Raw genomic sequence first — 20169 nt, 5'->3', positions numbered from 1 at the left:
TACACATTTTTTATAATAATATATACAATAATGAAAAAATTATTATAATTATAATAAATTCATGCACCTAATAAACCAAAAGATTTTTTTGCTTCAATATTAATATATTTGTGAAATACATACTGACGTATTAATAGCGCACTCGCCTTGCTTGTCAATTAATGCAAGTACAACGGAACAGTAGTAATAAATTTATTTGGAAATTGTACTAAGCATATCTAATGTAAGAAGTAATGAATAAAAAGAATATTAAACATTTTCCAAATACCACCCTTTGAAAGTAAATGAGAAATAGTTGTAGAAAATAATGAAAAATATTCTAGACCAATTTTTTTCTCATTAAATTCGTATTTAAATTCGACAAATGATCAATATACATGCCAGATTCCAACACCGAATATTTATGAATGGCATGATAATTATTGTTTAAAAACGTATATATTGTATGGATGGTACATTTAGAGTTTGTACTTATAAAAAATATACGTAAATTAAAGGACAGAAAACATGATTCATTTAATGAAGGCCTTAGATAGATTTATAGCAGCACAATCAAGATAACGTTATGGTAACAATATATGAAGAGAATTCCGTTAGATTTAATGTATTAAAATTAACTATATAGAATTAAAAGTAATCAACTTTGCCTTTCCTTTTGTTATCGTTTTTAATAAGTCGTTACAGCGTTATGTTCTTATTTAATATTAAAATAATAGTACAATTAATATGTATTGATATAAATAATATATATGAATATATTAATATATATATATATATATATATATATATATATATATATATATATATATAATATATATATATATATATATATATATATATATAATATATATATATATATATATATATATATATATATATATAATATATATATATATATATATATAATATATATATATATATATATATATATATATATATATATATAATATAATATAATATTATATATAACGCTGTAACAACTTATTAAAAACCAGGTTGTATATGTATATATATATATATATATATATATATATATATATATATATATATATAATATTATATTATATATATATATACCTAACGTTTTCAGTAGAGCTTCGTATCTAAACAGATCAATTAGAAAGTCTCCGGCCTGACACATAGATGACGCTACTAGAATTATTATTATAATTAGAAAATATATATGTTTTTTAGTTAGCCCTAACCGTCAGAACATGAATCTATAAATATGATAGCTGTCGAATATGATTATAGTATTTTGAATGAAGCAACTTCTGTTATTGTGAAAAAATAAAAAGAAATTTCGCGTGTTGATTAAATATTGCTTTTTGAAGGGAAAAAATACAATTAAAGTAAAAACTTGGCTATGGCAAAAACTAATAACCGTCGAGGATTGGTATTCTAGACGTGGTGAAATGAGCAAAGACGGTGAACGCAGTGGACGCCCAAAACAGGTTGTTACCGACGAAAACATTTACAAAATCCACAAAATGATTTTGAATGACCGTAAATTGAAATTGAGTGAAATAGCGGACACTCTAAAGATATCAACTGAACGTGTACGTCATATCATTGACGAATATTTGGGTATGAGGAAGCTCTGTGCAAAGTGGATGCCGCGTGAGCTTACTTTTGACCAAAAACAACGACGAGTTGATGATTCGGATCAGTGTTTGAAGATGGTTAAGCGTAATAAACTCGGGTTTTTGCGTTGATATGTGACAACGGACGAAACATGGCACCATCATTTTACTCCAAAGTTCAATTGACAGTCATCCGAGTGGACTGTACAATATGAATCTGCTCCAAAGCGTAGGAAAACACAGCAGTCGGCACGCAAGGTTTTGGCGTCTGTATTTTGGGATGCGCATGGAATAATTTTCAATGACTACCTCGAGAAAGGAAGTATCATCAACAGCGACTATTATATAAAGTTATTGAACCGTTTGAAGGAGGAAATCGCCTAAAAACGCCCGCATTTAAAGAAAAAGAAAGTTCTGCTTCACCAAGACAATGCACCGTGTCACAAGTCAGTGAAAACTATGGCAAAAATCCATGAATTGGGCTTCCAATTGCTTCTTTATCCATCGTATTCTCTAGATCTGACCACCAGCAACTATTTCCTGTTCTCAGATCTCAAAATAATGCTCACTAGGAAGAAATTTTCGTCGAATGAAGAGGTAATCGCCGAAACTGAGGCCTATTTTGAAACAAACGACAAGTCGTACTACAAAAATGGTATCGAAAAGTTGGAGGGTCGCTATAATCAGTGTATCACCCTTGAAGGGAATTATGTTGAATAAAAAAAAACTAATTTTGCCAAAAAATGTGTTTTACTATGGTAGGCCGGGGACTTTTCAATTGACCTGTTATATTATTATGTACATGCATTCAATGCGTATATATGCATTGGCTTTTCGTAAGTACTTCCTATATTCTTCTATATAGAAAACTACTGGGGAATATTGTTAATCCTCTATGGTAGTTCAGAATTAATCGAGAACTGAAACTTATTCGTTAACATTTTTGTGATGGCATAGATAAGCTAATATTAGTTATAGTTATAGCGTTAATAACAAGTTATTATAACCTAACAGATTCTGATGAGGAAATATTTAGTTCTGTAGTATTCTGTAGTTCTGTATATTCATTTCTGTAGTAATTTGAGCAATATTACTCACTGAACGATTAGTTGTGCAGATTTTATTATTCAGAGCTAGGTTTTAAAAAATTATATTTTTTAAAATTTTGATCTATATATAATTATATCAGTGATAAAACAAAATTATAAATATTAATATTTATAAAAATTCACTCCTTCGTTTATTTTTGAAACAGTTCAAAAATTTAATATGTTGTAGGTAATTCCTAATATATAAAATTACATTTTGTTATTAAGCAGTGATAGCCCACAGTTTTAATTAAAATGTAAAAGAAACAAAATATACAGCAAGTAAATTAAATGATATTAAAGGATTTCTGAATTTATAGATCAAGTTTGCGTAAATATATTTACGAGGCTGCAAATATGGCAAAGACAGACTGGTATATGGACTATTTAGTAATCATTACGTTTTACGATTACAGTACACCTACTTTTATGCAGTAAAGAAAAACAAGGTAATAATTTTCTATTTTTAGAATTATATTGTTGCTTGAATAATCAGGATCGATTTGCTGGTTGGCCAACAGAAATAATAACAAATGGAGGCAAAGACCTAAGAATATTCTACTCACGAGCAAATATCTATAATTTTAGTCATGTATTGAACATTGAACTACTAGTTTTTTCAACTATTAAACTAAGAGACTTTCATTTTGATGTACAGTTGAGAAAATTCTATTTCATTATTGAAATGCCGATGTAAAAATATTTCTTTCTTATCGTTTGCACTTGCAAAGTCATTGCAGCTAGCTCTACTTTACATTACTATTATTTATGATTAATCAGATAATGCTTATATTTATTTATCTTCCTAGAGCATATTATAAAATCAATTTGAATATTATATAATCATAACACGAAGGTTGATTAACGTAGGGTTATAGCCGCTAACCGCTCAGAATTGTAGCATCGGGAAAGCCTTTTGAAAGATCTTATGTCGTTTAGAAGATTCTGATTTTAGTTTTAAAAAAGTTTTGTAAATACGACATCAAGATGTTTAATCTATTGCCCGTCGAAAATTGTAAATTCGTTTTAGAATCAGAAAATATTTTTCTTCTCATTTTATTTTACTTAAAAAGATATACAATTTTGTCTGATAAGTTTGAACTTGTAACGGAACTAGCCTGCCAAAGACGTCCAGTTGACAAACGTATACAATATTCCTCAAAACGATGGTGATAAGAGGTTTTAAAACAGCAACTGTTATTTTAATAATTAGCTTGTTTTGATAAATTTAAAATCGCTGCTTATTGTTACTCTGATTGAAAATTTCGAAGCCATACAGAACAGATTGCGTCTATAATCAGTTACTTTGAACAGGAACGACACAAAATTCGTTAGAGCTACGATTTTTATTGAAAATATTTTTTGCATGTTGAAGCTATGCTGAATATTAGTAAGGACACGGTCACTCAAATATCTGAAAAAATGAAAAATATAATCTTGAATTCATTGAAAAAAAACCGTCCTAATACGAAACGGGTGACTAATCGAGATCATATATATTCAATGGTCACTCATGGCAAGATAATAATAAAAATAGTGTTGAAAACAAAAGTTAATGGAAAAAAATAAATGTTAGAATAAAAATGATTAGATTTTATTAGTCATAACATTTATTAATAATTTATTGCAGATATGTTGTACTTCATGCTGAAAGAAGGAATAATTAATACACCTTTGGTTTGGACGAACTCTATTACACATTGATGACACTATATTTGATTGAGAAATGATGGAATTGTGAGCAAATGTTAGAAAGATTGGAAGTGAACAGCTTAGTTAGTCACTTAAATTAAACTTTCTGAATATGATATGATTTAATGCTGCCAAGTTCTAAGACAGAGTGATGAGAATTGAAACAACTAAAGGTGAGTATATAATTAATATATGATAACTGTAGGAAATGTTATTGTAGAGTGTAAAAGATTTATATACACGGATATGTGTGTAACTATTTAAAATATACATGAGCATTTGGTTAAAATGTGTCAGGGGAAAAAGAATTGTAACTGTTTTGCAGATATGGCAAATGCATTAAGGAGAATGCAGTGATTAAATCTAGTTTTATCAAGAAAAATATATACAGATGTTAACAGAACAAACTATAGAGAAATACAGTGATATTAAAACGTCTTTACAAGGAAATACTGTACCGAAGAACATAAGAATTAAGCAGAAAAGGTAAATATTATCTCTAATGAAAGTAAAATACATTACTTGGATATACAATTGTTAATTATGTGGATTAAGTCTTCAGGGGATATATTTACATAAAAACGTGTCTAGAACTTTAACTCATAGGTGGTATGGAAAAGAGTTCAATGTATATACAATCAAACACTGACCTACAAACTATTATAACTGTCTTCTTAATTATAGTTTTAAGTGCTTTGATAATATATGCATTAGATCTACTATAATGTTAAAATAAATTATATTTATTATATTAAGATAAAAGTATTTTTGTTTAATTATATTTTATTTATATTAGAATTTTGTTGTATGTCAAAACCAAATTGAACTAAAACTCATAGTTGATACGGCAATATTGTGACGTTTTGACGTCATTTAGATGACCTATGTTCAAAACTTCTTTGGATAGACTATACGTATATAATATAAATTCAGAAAATATGCCTTTTTCTCAGAGAAAATATGTTCAAGTTATCAGGATGTCATTTTGTGTCGTAAATTTTAATATTAGATGCTTGCATGTATTTTGATAAGCGACATCTATTGATGAGAATACGAGATATCGACGTAAATAACCTAAACCTAACCCTACACAGAATACTACATTTCCATTTAGTATTATTGGGTTATTCGGTTTATACAGATGTAAATAATTGAGTGACCAAAATTGTATTTTTAATTTTCTACTTTTGTTATTTGGTTTGAAGACTTTTATACAACAATCACAGATCTAAAAAGTCATGGATTGATCCAGAGGTCTCTCCTCACATCGATGCCGAAGCAAAATATTCATGGCCATAAACTTGGTGTACGTATAATGGGATCAGCAAATCATGTAGTGTTATAATACATTAAATAACCTAATAAAATTAAAAAATGTTTTATTTTTAATATAAGTTTTTGCTTCAATATTAAGAATATGTACAATCTTACAATTTCCTTTAAACCTCGCTATATAAAGCAAACATACTCTATAACATTATTTATAAAACAACTAGCTTCATCCGCATTAAAACAAGTTCACCATCTTATCTGCATTAGTATTCAAAATGCATAAACCAATCGAGTGGAAAAATCAAGAAGTATGATTAAATCCTTCCAGTTACTCTTGTGCATTTCTATTAATACACTGTATCTGCTTAAATAACAATTTGCAGTAAAGAATATATAAAACTAAACTGGGAATTATTCGTTAATACCCAAAAAGTAAAGCTTTTATTAAAAAAACTATATTTAGTTTTTCTTTAATTGTATTTATTTCCTTTTTATCAAATACAATTTAACATAACTACAATTTTCGATATGTTGTAGTCTACTAACTAACCAAAAAGTCACCATCTCAAGAAACATCCGAAATGCATCCATACGTTTGTGAGGTAGAGATGCAGAAATATCGATATTTTCTGAAAACAATATCGATATTTGTGGCCGATATATCGATATTTTTTTAGCCAATATTTTTCGAAATTTTTTCAAAATAAATTAAATATAACTTTTAAATTTTAAAAATTAAGTACCAACTTTAAAGCTTTATTGTGATATTTAGGATATATTATTCCCGATGATGTTGATCTCCAAATTTGGTGCATGTCCATATTGGCTCCATTTAATTTGAATACAGAGAATAATCCGGGGGCATGCGTATATACAGCTCTATTTACTTATGTTTTATCGTGATTATTGGATTTAATGTCGAATATATAAAGCAGGTAAATAGGTTCAGGAGGTAAATAAAGATGATCAAATTTTGGAAATAACATTTTATTTAAAAAAGTATTGAATAAAACGAAATAATAAAAATGTTATTAATATATATCCAACTATTCTATTTTTATAAAAACCTCATATTACACATTGTCATTATTTTTTATAAATAAAAATACACAAATATGATAAATAATTGATTTAATGTTCAAACTATATATAAGGAGAGAGATAAACGTTGAAATTTTTTTAAAATAACACATTTTATTTAAAAAATTATTAAATAAAATGAAATAATAAAAATAATATTTTCCTAAAAATCTTCAAATATTATCGCTACTATTCTTGATTTACAAACCCCATTAATAAATTGACTACCTCGAGCTTTTGATTATCATATTGTACATTTACTAGTCTAAAACGAATGGATTATCGTATATACCGGAGTACGTACCGGTGAGGAGATGACTTAGGTTAACATATGCTTGAGTTCAAGTTCAAAGACATCTCAGTCAATACATTATTATATTCACAAATAATAGTTTATTTACCTGTACTTTTATATAATAATGCATTGCATTTTCCTTGATATTAGATCACTAGGGTGTCGTTGATAGTTTCATATTTTGTTTATTTGATCCAGGTCTACTTTTGTTAGCAAATTTAATTATTTCAAAGTATCACGGTACATTGTTCTATATCTTAGCAAAATGCTGTCTAATTTATTTTCTGATTCTTTAAATTTCACATTCTTCGACATTTATTCTCAACAAATTTTAGCTACATCTTATCTATAAAACAAAATTTAAATCATAACTAAAATATATTATATTTAGAATACATTTCTAATTATTACTAGTTACTACAGTTTTTGCTACTATTCTTGATGGACAAACCTCATTAATGACTTTGACTACTTCCAACACAACAAGAATCATTTTCTTCTCTGTTCTTGTTATCATTAAATTTTGGCATATGTTGATACCTATTCCAGGTCGTTGAAAATTATGTATTATAAATTTGGCAGCTAAAATTCCCGCTATAAATAAAATTGATGCTGTATGGATTTTATAACTTTTAAAAATTTAACCTTACGTTCTGCACTTACCCTTGTTCTTTCATATTTTAAAGACAGTCTATGTTAGACCACCAAGAATAACACAACAATTTAATTATTATTAGCATAGAATTATTAATGTAACACAAAATCTAAATATTCTAGATTTATTTGTTGTTTTGATCTCGACCGTACCGATCGACGCGAAAAGAATGGATGTTTTCATGGTGGAATGGTGTCGGTGGACGCGTAATCTCAGGTAAACAAATGGAACCCTTTCACACTCGCCGATATGTTCGGTATCGTTTCGTTGCCGGCAAAGACATGTCGGCGGGCAGCAATCGGTCCACTGGTATCGGCGCCGATTTTTATTTTGTACAGAGAAATGTTTAAGGTTAAAAGAAGAAGATGTCTAGCTTTAAATATGATGTTGTAACACTAATTGAATTAGTAGAATCAAAGTCTTCTATACGGAACGATACTAATGAAAATGTCGGTGCCTGCCGGTGCCGTGTCGTGTCGTGTCGGTGCCCTGTCAATGGACCGTCGTTAGAAACAGAAGACAATACAGTTTCATATAGTTTATTTTTTTCTATGATTTATTCTGTACAGGAGAGTACGCATACGCCAAATCCGGAGATGTTGAGGAATAATGTATCCTGTGATTTTTACGAAAAAAAAAACAACTATAGCTTATTATGCCAATTATGTAAATTTCAAAATTATGTTTAACAGTAATCGCGGTTTTATCTGATTTGATCAAGATATGTAAATGTTATTTGCCAATATAATGGAAGATATACGAATCATTATACTGTACGGCTTTGGTTTGTCAACATCTCTGACGCATAAAACAGTTGCAAATTTGCCCTAAAAGGAATTGTGACCGAATTAACTTATCTTGAAACAAGAATATGTAAAATAAGTAGAAATAAGAATATGTAATTACGTTCCTTTTATGGACAAGCCATTGATTTTTAAATCATATTTAATTGTCCCTTTGATTTATGTGATAAAATCAAACGCAATCATAATAAATCTTCGCTAATTCATGAGCAGGATCGATAATAACAGGAGATAAATTTAAGTGCCACTCTTAAAATTCTCTTTGGATATTTTTGTCTCTGAAAATAACCTTAAGCTTTAAATAAAAAAAATTATTTAATAATATTTAATGATACAAACAGTTTAGAAAACAACATTATTAAAATGTGATTTGCGTATTATATATATTTGAAAATTATTATATGTAAATATCACTTTAACTATGTTGATAAAATTAAGATTGCGTGGCGATCCTGACAGTCCGTAGTAATTAAAATCATGGTGGCCTGAATAAATAAATAATTTCTGTGTTGCAATAAATAATGTATAAGGTAGTAATGAAGTTTATTCTTGTTATTTTTTTAAAAACCGTGTTACTTTTTAAAAGTTGATAAAATTTCAAATGTTATCATGCTTTTTATTTTTTTAAATTTTATCACAACCCACTAGGGGTTCAGAAAAAATATCGAAATATCGATATATCGATATTTTTGGTCGATATATCGATATTTTTCCAACCGATATTTCCTCAAAATAAATTAAATGTAATTTTTAATAAACCTTTAAAATTGATACTTATTATTAAAAGTTTGGTGAATTTTCATACTTAATTTGAAAGTTCCATCAAAAATATCACTACTTTTTTTATTACAATTTTTATTTTTATTGACAATATCGATCTAATTTTTTGTAAAATATCGATATTTTTATACTTGTTGCAAAAAATATATATGGATAATTTTTTTCTCCGATATATTTTTAAAAAATTGAAAACGATATATCGATATTTCTTAAAATATCGATATCTTTTTCGGTAGCCAATATCCCTACAACCCAGCCCCTATAAGAGAACAAAAATAGTTTATATTTGAAGCGGTTGATTTTTATTTTTGCAAATTTCTCTCATTACTAGTAATTGGCTTGGATGTAATGCATTCATGCCTTTATTCCAGTAATCTATATATGCCAGCGGTTTCTCACATTTCTCATATGCAGGTTCTATATTTCTACGTCAGTAAGATCGTATCTGAAATACCTCTTCATGCAAAGAAACCAGATAGTTACAAAGAAATAAGATCTTCAGTGACTGAAATACTGAATATAAGCTGCACTTTTATACGCACTTTTTGTATTTAGACACCAACAATGGTTTCTCAAGCTTTCTCTTTCTCATATAATGTCTTCAAAAGTAGGTTTAAGTAAGCTAGAACTTTCAATCTAACAATTTAATTATATTGGTACCAAAATATAAAATTATATCACCACATTTTTTTTCTTTTTTTCTCTTCTAAGAGCTAATCAGCGTTTATTTTACAAATTGAAATAAGCAGTTAAGCGATTATTGAACAACAATAAATAGTTTATTTACAATTAATGTTAGACCTTATTGAGAACCTTATAAGCAAAATTGGCTTAATATATATATATATATATATATATATATATATTCTTGGATCAATAGTTGCAGCTCCAATAAAATAATAGCTCCTGAATGCAAAGCTATTAAGAGAGGATTAACCGATATTCAATACTCGAGGAATTTTGGTGTAAAACGTATTGGCCAAGACAGAACAAATTTGTTGAAGTGTCATCAATTTAATAACTACCTTGAGGGGTTCATTTCATTAAGAAAAAAAAGTATACTTATCCAAATAAATATATTGGCTTAAGGCTACTTAACCAAGAGGGTTTGTTTTGAATCTAGCTCTAGCTTATCTAGCTATTCGGGAATATACGTCCTTGGCTAGTATGTTTTAGAAATAATTTGAAGCGCTTAACATAAGTTAATTTGTTTCATCTCATTAACCTTTAGTTAGTTGTGAAGAGGATGAGGGCTCTAAATATTTACATTCTATACAAAACGGGGATGAAATTAAAATACTGCCCGTAGGCTATCTCTTTTATTATACGGCATGTCGATAATAACAAAATTTTTGTCAAATGTTTTTTTAAAAAGAAGTAAATTAAAATCCCTTCAATTGTACATTATATAATGATCTTTCAGATAAAATATTAAAAGAAATAACAAGGTGCGCTATATACTTTTGAGTAACAGGGGAAGACTCAAAAGTTTGCTTTCAGTATAAGAAAACAAAAAGGCACAACTCTGATAGATCCTATTAAATTGATGGCACTAAACAAATATGAAAAAGGAAAAAAGACGGAAGAGATAATTTTGATTTGCAATGCACCAAAGTTTTTTGTTTATGGTTTTATATATATATGTATATAATATTTATATTTTATAGATATATTTATTTTTATATTATATTTATATTTTCTAGATAAATTTACATTATATGTTCATATTTATATATTGTTACTTTATAGTTTCTATGTATAGTTTCTATATATTATGTGTAGTTACAAAATTAGAACAATACCATTGTTCCTATATATAGTAGCTAAAAATATGTATTGTTCTTATTTTGAAAATGTTTTAATGTTATATTCGCTTTTCTTATAAAATTAACAAATTAAGGAAACTTCTAATTAGTATTTTTTGTAGTTGTGCAACTTATTAATTTTTGAAGTGAGCTTATTAACATGTATAATTTGTTATTAATTGTAGTGTTCAAAATGCAATATCATAAGTTAGAACAGATAAAACAGATTTGCTTATAACGAAACGAAAATGGACATAAATTGTTCATATTAGAAAAGCAATCTGAACTTTTACAATTATAATGCTATTATTATTTACATTGCGGAATCGAAGATCAATGGTCACGAATTACGTTCATCATCTCGATTTCATGCAATAGATAATGAAAATTATTTTAAAGGAGAACAAGGATTACAGTTCGGTTCAACTATATCAAATTAGTACTTAATGATAGTTTAATGATATTACCAATAAAATAATTAAATTTCTTGAATATAAGACAATAAAAGGAAACACATATAATGCGTATCTTTAATGGTAACTTATTTAATTCAAAACATCATTGCTAACATAGATACCTTTATTACGGTACTAATGATGACAGGGCTAAGTTAATAGAAATCACCACATTTAAAACGATGGAACCAATACAAACACACCATCATAGATGGAGATACTATAGAATGTTTCTACAAATTATATTTTGTTAGCTTGTCATTTTCATCTTCGGAGGTATGAATTTGAAAGGAAACATGATATTTTAGTGTTACATAACTTAATAATTGATGAATTCAAAACAATGAATAACAGTAAAAATACTTTGAATAGTATTAAAGGCAGCATTGAAAAGAGAATAACATATTAGAGCACATAGTTTAAAAAAATTACTATATCTGACATATAAAAAATATATGCCAGCCATACATAAATCCAAGTAGCCAATCAAGGATTCTGCTTTAAAATGTTAAAAAATATTTTAAATATACTGTACCTTTAGTGTTATTGTACTGAAGCAATTTCGGTCTTTTTTATTCAATACGTATTAATTAATATATCGTAAATTTATGTTTATGACTGTTTAATATTAAGATTGTTCTAGGCAGGAGTGCAACAGTAGGTCCAGTCCAAATAAACCCTCGTTGGGAAAAAGGAGACTGCAACAAATGTCGAAATAAGGGTGTTGGTTTAGCAGTCATTCAATCATCGATTCATTTTGGCACTTATTCAGCTTTTTGAAAGTTTGTGCCATCAAAGCCATGTTGCACCGATCTGAACAAGTGCTAATCTGAAGACGGTGTGTCTGGTGAGTATACTGAGCGTGGCAGAACTTTATTCTAGTTGAAAGAGTGTCTCTTTTACAACTCCTGCAACATTATCATGGAAAAGGATGACTTGTCATCTGATACTCGCTAATGTTTTTTTGTTATTCGGTTCGTAATTATTTCATTATATGCACAACAAACTGTTCCTGAAAAGTCCATGGATATTCTGCTTCAGTGTCGATATAGATGGATCTTGAATTAACCAACTTTTCATTGCCTGACCTAATACTCCACATAAAATTCTTCTCTTTTTAATGTCGTTCGAAATTATAGCACAATTTTCAGTCTGTAAAAAGTAGGAATGTCGAATATGTACTTTTGACGATTTTATGGTAAGGGTCTGCATACACAGTATAACTCAATAATACTCAACAAAATAACTGAGAATCGTAAAAGGAAAAACTTATGTTATTTTGTTGTTTATTAGAAAGGTGTCAGAACCATAAAACTTAACAGTTAGATTAGTTAAGTTGTTTAACATTTGTTCATATTACTACTTCACATTTTCACCAATAGTTTTGCATTTTGCAATATTAGACATTACAAAAATATCTAAGAATTCTCGTATTAATTCCAACCTGCCTTTACATATTTGTTTTATCAATCTAGGAATATATATATATATATATATATATATAGATCTTCATAATATCAAAAATACATATGTTAATAATAAATGTGTAATATATGTGTATTTTTTTAACCGGGCTCCACATAACCCTCAAAATGCAAGAATCTCGGACCAAAATATCTCTTCAAAATTCAAAAATGATAAATTTTTATTGCAGCCACCAATTAATAGACCGTAAGAACAATAATTTTTAATATCGAAATGATTTTGGAAAATAACACATCTTAATCAAATACAAAACTACCGATAATTATGAAATTGTTTAAGTTTTATTTTCAAAATAGGATACCGAAAAGCTCATTAAACACAAAAATAAACAAAACAATTTATCAAACATAGGCGATTGTTTTTTTTTTTGTGACCAAGACAAGTCTTAAGATAAATTTACTGGTAATTTTTTGTATCGATTAATCACAGGCCTTTCACAATAAAGATCAATACAATGCTGTTTCAATATTTTTCATACTAATGGATATGCTACATTGTATTTACTAAGATGATCGATATCTATTGGATATTGTCAGGTTGTATTCAGTTATCAAAATTAATCAGTTTAGATAAAATTGACCGTATTAAATAGACAAAAAAACTATTTTTTTTTATATTGATAAAGTTAAAACGTAATATATTTTACTAACAATTATCAATTAATATTTAAGTGCTTTGATACTTAAACTTTTTATCTGATAATAGATAATACAATAAAAGTATATATAAAAGGAATCATTGAAGAAATAAATAAATTTAGAGAACTGAAGAAAGAAAAGGAAGAAAAAAAACCTTATAGTTCAACACACAATCAAATACTGCGATGAAATGAGAGCAAAAGTTGGTGGAGAAATATTTTGATCAATCTGGAAACCACCAGAAGAATACGTAAACAAATTACTTAGACACGATTACATTAAAATAATTAAAGACTCTTTGAATTTGAACATACAACCAATTAGCGATTTGGAATACCATAGAAATTTGACATGGCTATAGATAGTGGAATAACTTTTAGATAACAAAATTTTAGTCTTAGAATGTGATATTGTTTTTAACTACTTTTTTAGTTTTAGTTTTTCTGTTCAATTAAATAATGTTAGCACATTTTTCTGTGATCCACTAGTCTCAACAACATTTTATTATTGTTTCCTTATATATCTCGCATTGTTTATTGTACAGTTTATTATAAATTGAAGACAGAAAAGCTCAAAAAGAGTTAAAATTAAAAGAGTTGAGATTGAAAGCTCAAACTGAAAGTAACCATGAAATCACCATTGAAGATTATTGACGATTTCAGTTGATTCGTTGCTAATCCATCTTTATTACCAATGGTCTTTTAAATTATCATGGTTCTTATCATTGAAAGTACTAAAACATAGCAATAAACAAAAGACAGAACTGTGATAATTATTATAACAGGAAGATTTCCTCATAAGTAATAAATGATATAAAATCGATTGTGATGATCTCCATTTATGCAAGCATATAAAACAATAATGGAAATATATTTTTAAAAAATATGACCAAAAACGTAATTTGATTTGTTGAACTATTTTTAAAAACAAAAGCCAAAACTGGTTAATTCAAAAAACTATAAAAGTAATTTAACAATAAGTATGCTATGTATTGTATGTATTAGTTGCTAAAAAATCACTTATAACAAAAACGTATAATAAAAATCATATAATAAAAATTAGTTTTGTTTGGAATTATCTTAAGGGGCATTAGGATAAAATCTAAATTATTACTACTATAACCAAAACATAATATATAAAAACCGTATGGTTATTTATAATGTCTATTCCTTTCGCTGAGCCCATCTGTCACCAAGGAATATTTTTGAAGTGTTATGCGTCGCTTGCGTGAAGCTATTCCGTCTTAAGAAGCCAGAATTATAGACTGAGAACGCATCATTCATTCCGCAACAATATTTGCCTGATTTAGCTCTGTCGGACTAAAGGAGATTACATTTAGAAGAGTACAAGAAAATGTTGGCATAAATGCACTTGTATCCAAGGAATTTCCTTCAAGAAAGTAAATTTTGAAATTTAAAATTTCATTTTTTCAATTATCTTTCTTTTATCATAGTAGTACAATGCGTAACAACTTTATCTTCACAATACTGAAATAATATTTCGGCATTTTAGTAAAACAAAATATACCTTTTAACAAAATGTTATGAATGTTAATACGATAAATAAACGATAACTAAATAATACATTTTAATGTTTATATAGAATGTTCTCTTTTAATACAGTAAAGCCACAAATTTATTAATTAACATACTTCTATTATCAACTCTAGTATTTAATAAGTAAATCATATCCCTTATAGAGTTTATTACCTTGATTACACTTAATACTGTATTATGATAAAGTTAAGAAATATGAAAAATATATGATCTTCTGGTCTACTTATATGATTCTAAGTTCTATAATATAACACTTACCTTTAATAACAGAAATAATTCTAATATATGTGTAGGGCTTCAATCGATTATCCAAATTAACTGATAACACGTATACGTCACTATTTTCAATTCGTTTCCATCCTTGATCATCAAATTGAATGCTCCTGTCTTCTATGTTATCGAAATTCGTCTTGTTACAATTATAAATTTCTCCATCAAGTTCAAGAGTTTTTTTCAACGAATATGCCACAATTTTCGTAACCGTAATGCCGGTTGGTGATATTTCTTCCTTGATTGAAGCGTTCCAGAAAACCGACGTCGAAACATTGTAATAAACAAACACGAAAAGAGACAACAGCAATAAAAATGTCCAGTACGTGTGCACGATCATATGGAACGCCGTGAATGAGCGTTTAAATCATTTTCACTCGATCGTCGATAAACTAGAGGAAAACAGAACTAGAGACGCGTAAAATTATTTCGCACAAGATATCGTGGTCGGCTGAGCGCTAAAACAGTTGAATTTAAAATGACGGTTCTCGCGAATCGCATGGTGGAATGAATCACTTGTCTCCGTAGCCTACTTAGACTGAATAGGCACTATAGTCTGTTATTTTTCTTCTTTATTCTCACGATACCCTTTAACTTCTGCAATTGTGGGTTTTGTCGCGATTACAAGACGCCTTCGACGGGGCTTTTTGCTCATTTTGTTCCCCAGGCGCAAATTGTACGCTATTATGGCGTTTTTTTATGGAAGGTATACAACAACAGCATTCGTAATGGGTAACTTAACTGAGCAATTTGCTGGCAAAAAGGTGCATTTTTCTGGGTGGCAGAACAAACTATATAAGAATACCTAATATAAAAGAACCATGTGTTGAATTTCCAATAAATAGTATGTTTACCCATAACATTTCATTTATTTTCTTTTAGTCTGTATTATACGGCATGTTCTTATTTTATTTATTAATATTTTTAACTTTTATTAAATTTAAAATTGCGCCAAATATAAAAAAATAATAAATGTCACTACTACAATTTATAGTTAATTTATAGTATTTTGTTAGCGAGGGCCAATTAAGATTAGATATTTAATGCGCCCGGCTTCGTTGACGCAGTGGTCAAGGCGACAGGATGATTCCGGACATACTTTATATTTGTGATTGTAATTGTAAATATCTTATAAACAACATTGGAAAATCTGACATGGAATAACAATCCCAGTCACGCTAGTTACCAGGCTGGGTAAGATCGGCTGCCTTCTGGAATGGTCTCTAAGTTGGTTATTGGCCAGTCGGTAGGCTTAATGCCGAGGACCGTAGGTCGGAGCCTACGTTAAACTGTAGGTCCAATCTAGATAAATCCTCGTTGGTAAAAAGGAGAATTTAAAATACATTTTAAAAAAATTAATGCGGTGCTAATGTGATAGGATAAATTGCATAAAAAATCTTTTGCCAGTAAAACATTGTTTTGCACTCAATTCTAACAAAAATATCAAAAATCCGGCTTGGTTGGCGCAGTGGTAAAGGCGACAGGATGGTCCACCTGCTGTTGCGATAGTCGCGGGTTCATATCCTGTTAGGACCTGGTCGTAAATTTATGTTTGTGGTTGTTTAAAATTTGTGATTATCCTAAGCAAGAGTGCAAAATCCGAGAAGGAAAATGATCACAGTTACGCCAGTAACCAGGCTGGGTAAGGCCGCATGTCTTCTAAGATGATTTCTAGTTGGTCGCTCGTCAATCAGCAGGCTTGATGCCGAGGGCCGTGGTTTGCAGTCCACGTTAAACAGTAGGTCCAGTTACCAACCCTCGTTGGTAAAAAGGAGACTTTAAAATGTATTAGAAAAACTATATAAAAAATTCCAAGTGAGAAAATATATTACAATTCGATCACGTCAATAACGTAATATGTTCCACTGACAATAGCGCATCGTTAACATTAACAGGAAATGAACTTGTCTTTCCAAGAAACTAATCACTTATGTCATGTCATGATGTCATTAGAGTCCCGGTCAAGTCCCAACTCGAAAGCTTTATTATTACTTTTATTACATGAAATAGAAAATAAATATAGATCATTTGACCGAGTTTAAAAACTATTTAAATACTTTTGTGATCTTGTGCAATTTGAGGAATCAGATTTTGTTTGTTGTTGTTTGTCTTTCATTGAAAACATCAACATAAAAATAAAAATGAAGAGGAAGATATGCAAATAAATCCTGTATTCTCCTATCTCTAAATCACATTGATCTGAATCGAAAATAGTTGAAAAACATTCGCTCTAGCAGGTACATTCAAAGAAAGTGATTAATAAAATTATTAAACAAGCAATTAATCACTAATGCGAAATCCATACGAAAATTTTATACGGAATATATTGATAAATATTTACTGACTATTACTCCAAAAAAAAAACGATCTTGAACAGGTTTTCTGCCGCTACATATACGTGCAACAAATTGAAAAATAAGGTTAGAAAGCGAAATATTACAAATAAGATTTAAAGTAAATTTGGTAATTTTAAACCATATTTAACCCATTTAATTTAGCCCAAAATATTTTAATCCAAAGAAGGCTATGATGACTAAATCTAATTGTAATAGTATTTCTAGAAACAGCTAACTGAACCGTTAAACGTATTATTGAGAACGGCAAATACTTTGACACATTTAAAATACTATTTCTGAAAGCTTATGTTAATACATCTTTTTAATCATTATCACATATTTTTGTTAAAAATAAAATTTTTATATATAAATGAGCAACTGTAAAATATGTGCATTAAATCTACACTCAAACCATAGTTTACTTAAAATTACTTAAAAATGTTAGTAAAATCATGTTTGCTAAATTGTATATTAACTTTGGCATAACCGAATCATATATCTACATATTCCCATCTTAGCAACACAGTTATAAAAATACTGAAAATAAAAATGTTACAATGCATCATAATGTTATTAGTCTCTACGAAGCAATCACTAATTATTATCATAGATAATACAATGTTTAAATTACTATAATAACTTTTTTTCATAAGTTTAGTAACTTATCTTTTAATAATTATGTTTCTTGTGTTGCAAAACTTTTGACCAATATTCACATAAAACATTCTGAAATAGCATCGCTCAATAAGTCCTAGCTTACAACGCTAACCTACTAATTGCAATGTTCAAGCAATAGGTTTAAATATAATTTTGAAAATCGTTTTTTATTATTTTCAACGCAATTGATAATAGTAACAACGACAACATTTGCGGTTCAAATTACTTTGCCATTCACCGTATACTTCACACATGTATAAATATTACCGTATAGTTCAAATTTGGCCCATAGTGATCGTAGTGAAAGAAGGAAAGGGGTTTGATACAAATAAAGAACTAATTGTCGTAGTTGAGGTCTACTTTGAAAGTATAGACAAATAATGTTGTGAAAAAAAGTATGCAACATTACAGGCGTAATGATGACTAAAGTTGAGTATTGCCCTAAATTGTTGATTTTTTAGTTAAGCCAGGAACTTATTGGGCTGATGTATTATCTATTCTGAGAATGACTACGGTATGAGAGTTAATACAAGTTCATATTTATATATCATAGATACGCACTGGTATGGAAGTTTACCATAAATAGATTATAAACAGTAGCAACAGTTAAGTTAAAATATGATAGAAATATAAAATAAAAACAAATTTTTCAACAAAAATGTTTTAAAATTATATTTGGGATTGTTTATAAACGAGGGTGTTAAACTCTGCAAGGAGTAATGAATGATCTCAGTCAAGACAATAAATAACTAGGCTGGTTAAGATCAGATGTCTTTTGTCGTCTTATCGACGACCTTAATTGTCAATTAATAATATTCAGCCTGTAGCAAGAATCGAATCTGTGACATACTATACAAATAAAGAAAGTTGGTCATAAGTTTATGAGTGAATATGGTGGTTAATGAATGGTATTTGATTAAGTTTTGTTGAGATAGATCCTCGTTGTCCTGGTTTTTCTAAAATTTCATGATGTTTATATGCAAAAATTAGACCTTCTTCAACGAATTGTTTTTCTGGCAGCATTTATTTTATTCATATTAACTTTTTAATTTTAATGTTAGTTATTGTTTATATTTATAAAACACACTGAAATCGAGCACTGTAAATAAACTAAGTCACAGATGACGCTGTAAGTCAAAACAAAGGATAGCAATTTTATCGATACCTTTACGGACTTTTCAAATGGTCACTTCTAATGACTTTTTTGACATTACATCTATATTTTTTGACATCCTACCATAGTAAAACACATTTTTTTGAAAAAATTAGTTTTTATTATTCAACATAATTCCCTTCGAGGGTGATATAGTCACTGATTATAGCGACCCTCTAACTTTTCGATACCATTTTTAAAGTACGATTTGTTCTTTGCTTCAAAATAGGCCTCAGTTTCGGCAATCACCTCTTCATTCGACGAAAATATCTTCCCAGAGAGCATTGTTTTGAAATATGAGAACAGGAAATAGTCGCTGGGGGCCAGATCTGGAGAATATGGTGAATGAGGAAGCAATTCGAAGCCCAATTCATGAATTTTGCCATCGTTTCCACTGACTTGACACGGTGCATTATTTTGGTGAAGCAGCACTTTCTTTTTCTTCAAATGCGGCCGTTTTTCAGCGATTTCTTCCTTCAAACGGTCCAATAACGCTATATAATAGTCGCTGTTCATGGTCCTTCCTTTTTCAAGGTAGTTAATGAAAATTATTCTATGCGCATCCC

At 28.7% G+C, this 20169-nt stretch overlaps 1 protein-coding gene across 1 annotated transcript in view; it reads right to left on the bottom strand.

The window, feature by feature from the left end:
* The window catches only part of LOC143197261 (uncharacterized), a 35958-nt gene extending 20025 nt beyond the window's left edge, over nucleotides 1-15933 (bottom strand). The window contains exon 1 of the mRNA XM_076405570.1: nucleotides 15446-15933. Within this exon, the coding sequence (XP_076261685.1) occupies nucleotides 15446-15797 (352 nt within the window). The 5' untranslated portion in view covers nucleotides 15798-15933. The remainder of the gene's footprint in view (nucleotides 1-15445) is intronic.
* Nucleotides 15934-20169: the final 4236 nt, after the last annotated feature.

The sequence above is a fragment of the Rhynchophorus ferrugineus genome, unplaced genomic scaffold (genome assembly GCF_030347505.1).
Source record: "Rhynchophorus ferrugineus isolate W39M unplaced genomic scaffold, kcgeb_rfMv2 rfM1, whole genome shotgun sequence".
Taxonomy (NCBI): Eukaryota; Metazoa; Arthropoda; class Insecta; order Coleoptera; family Curculionidae; genus Rhynchophorus; species Rhynchophorus ferrugineus.
The sequence above is the reverse complement of the archived record's forward strand: the minus strand, read 5'-3'. Positions and strand labels throughout refer to the sequence as shown.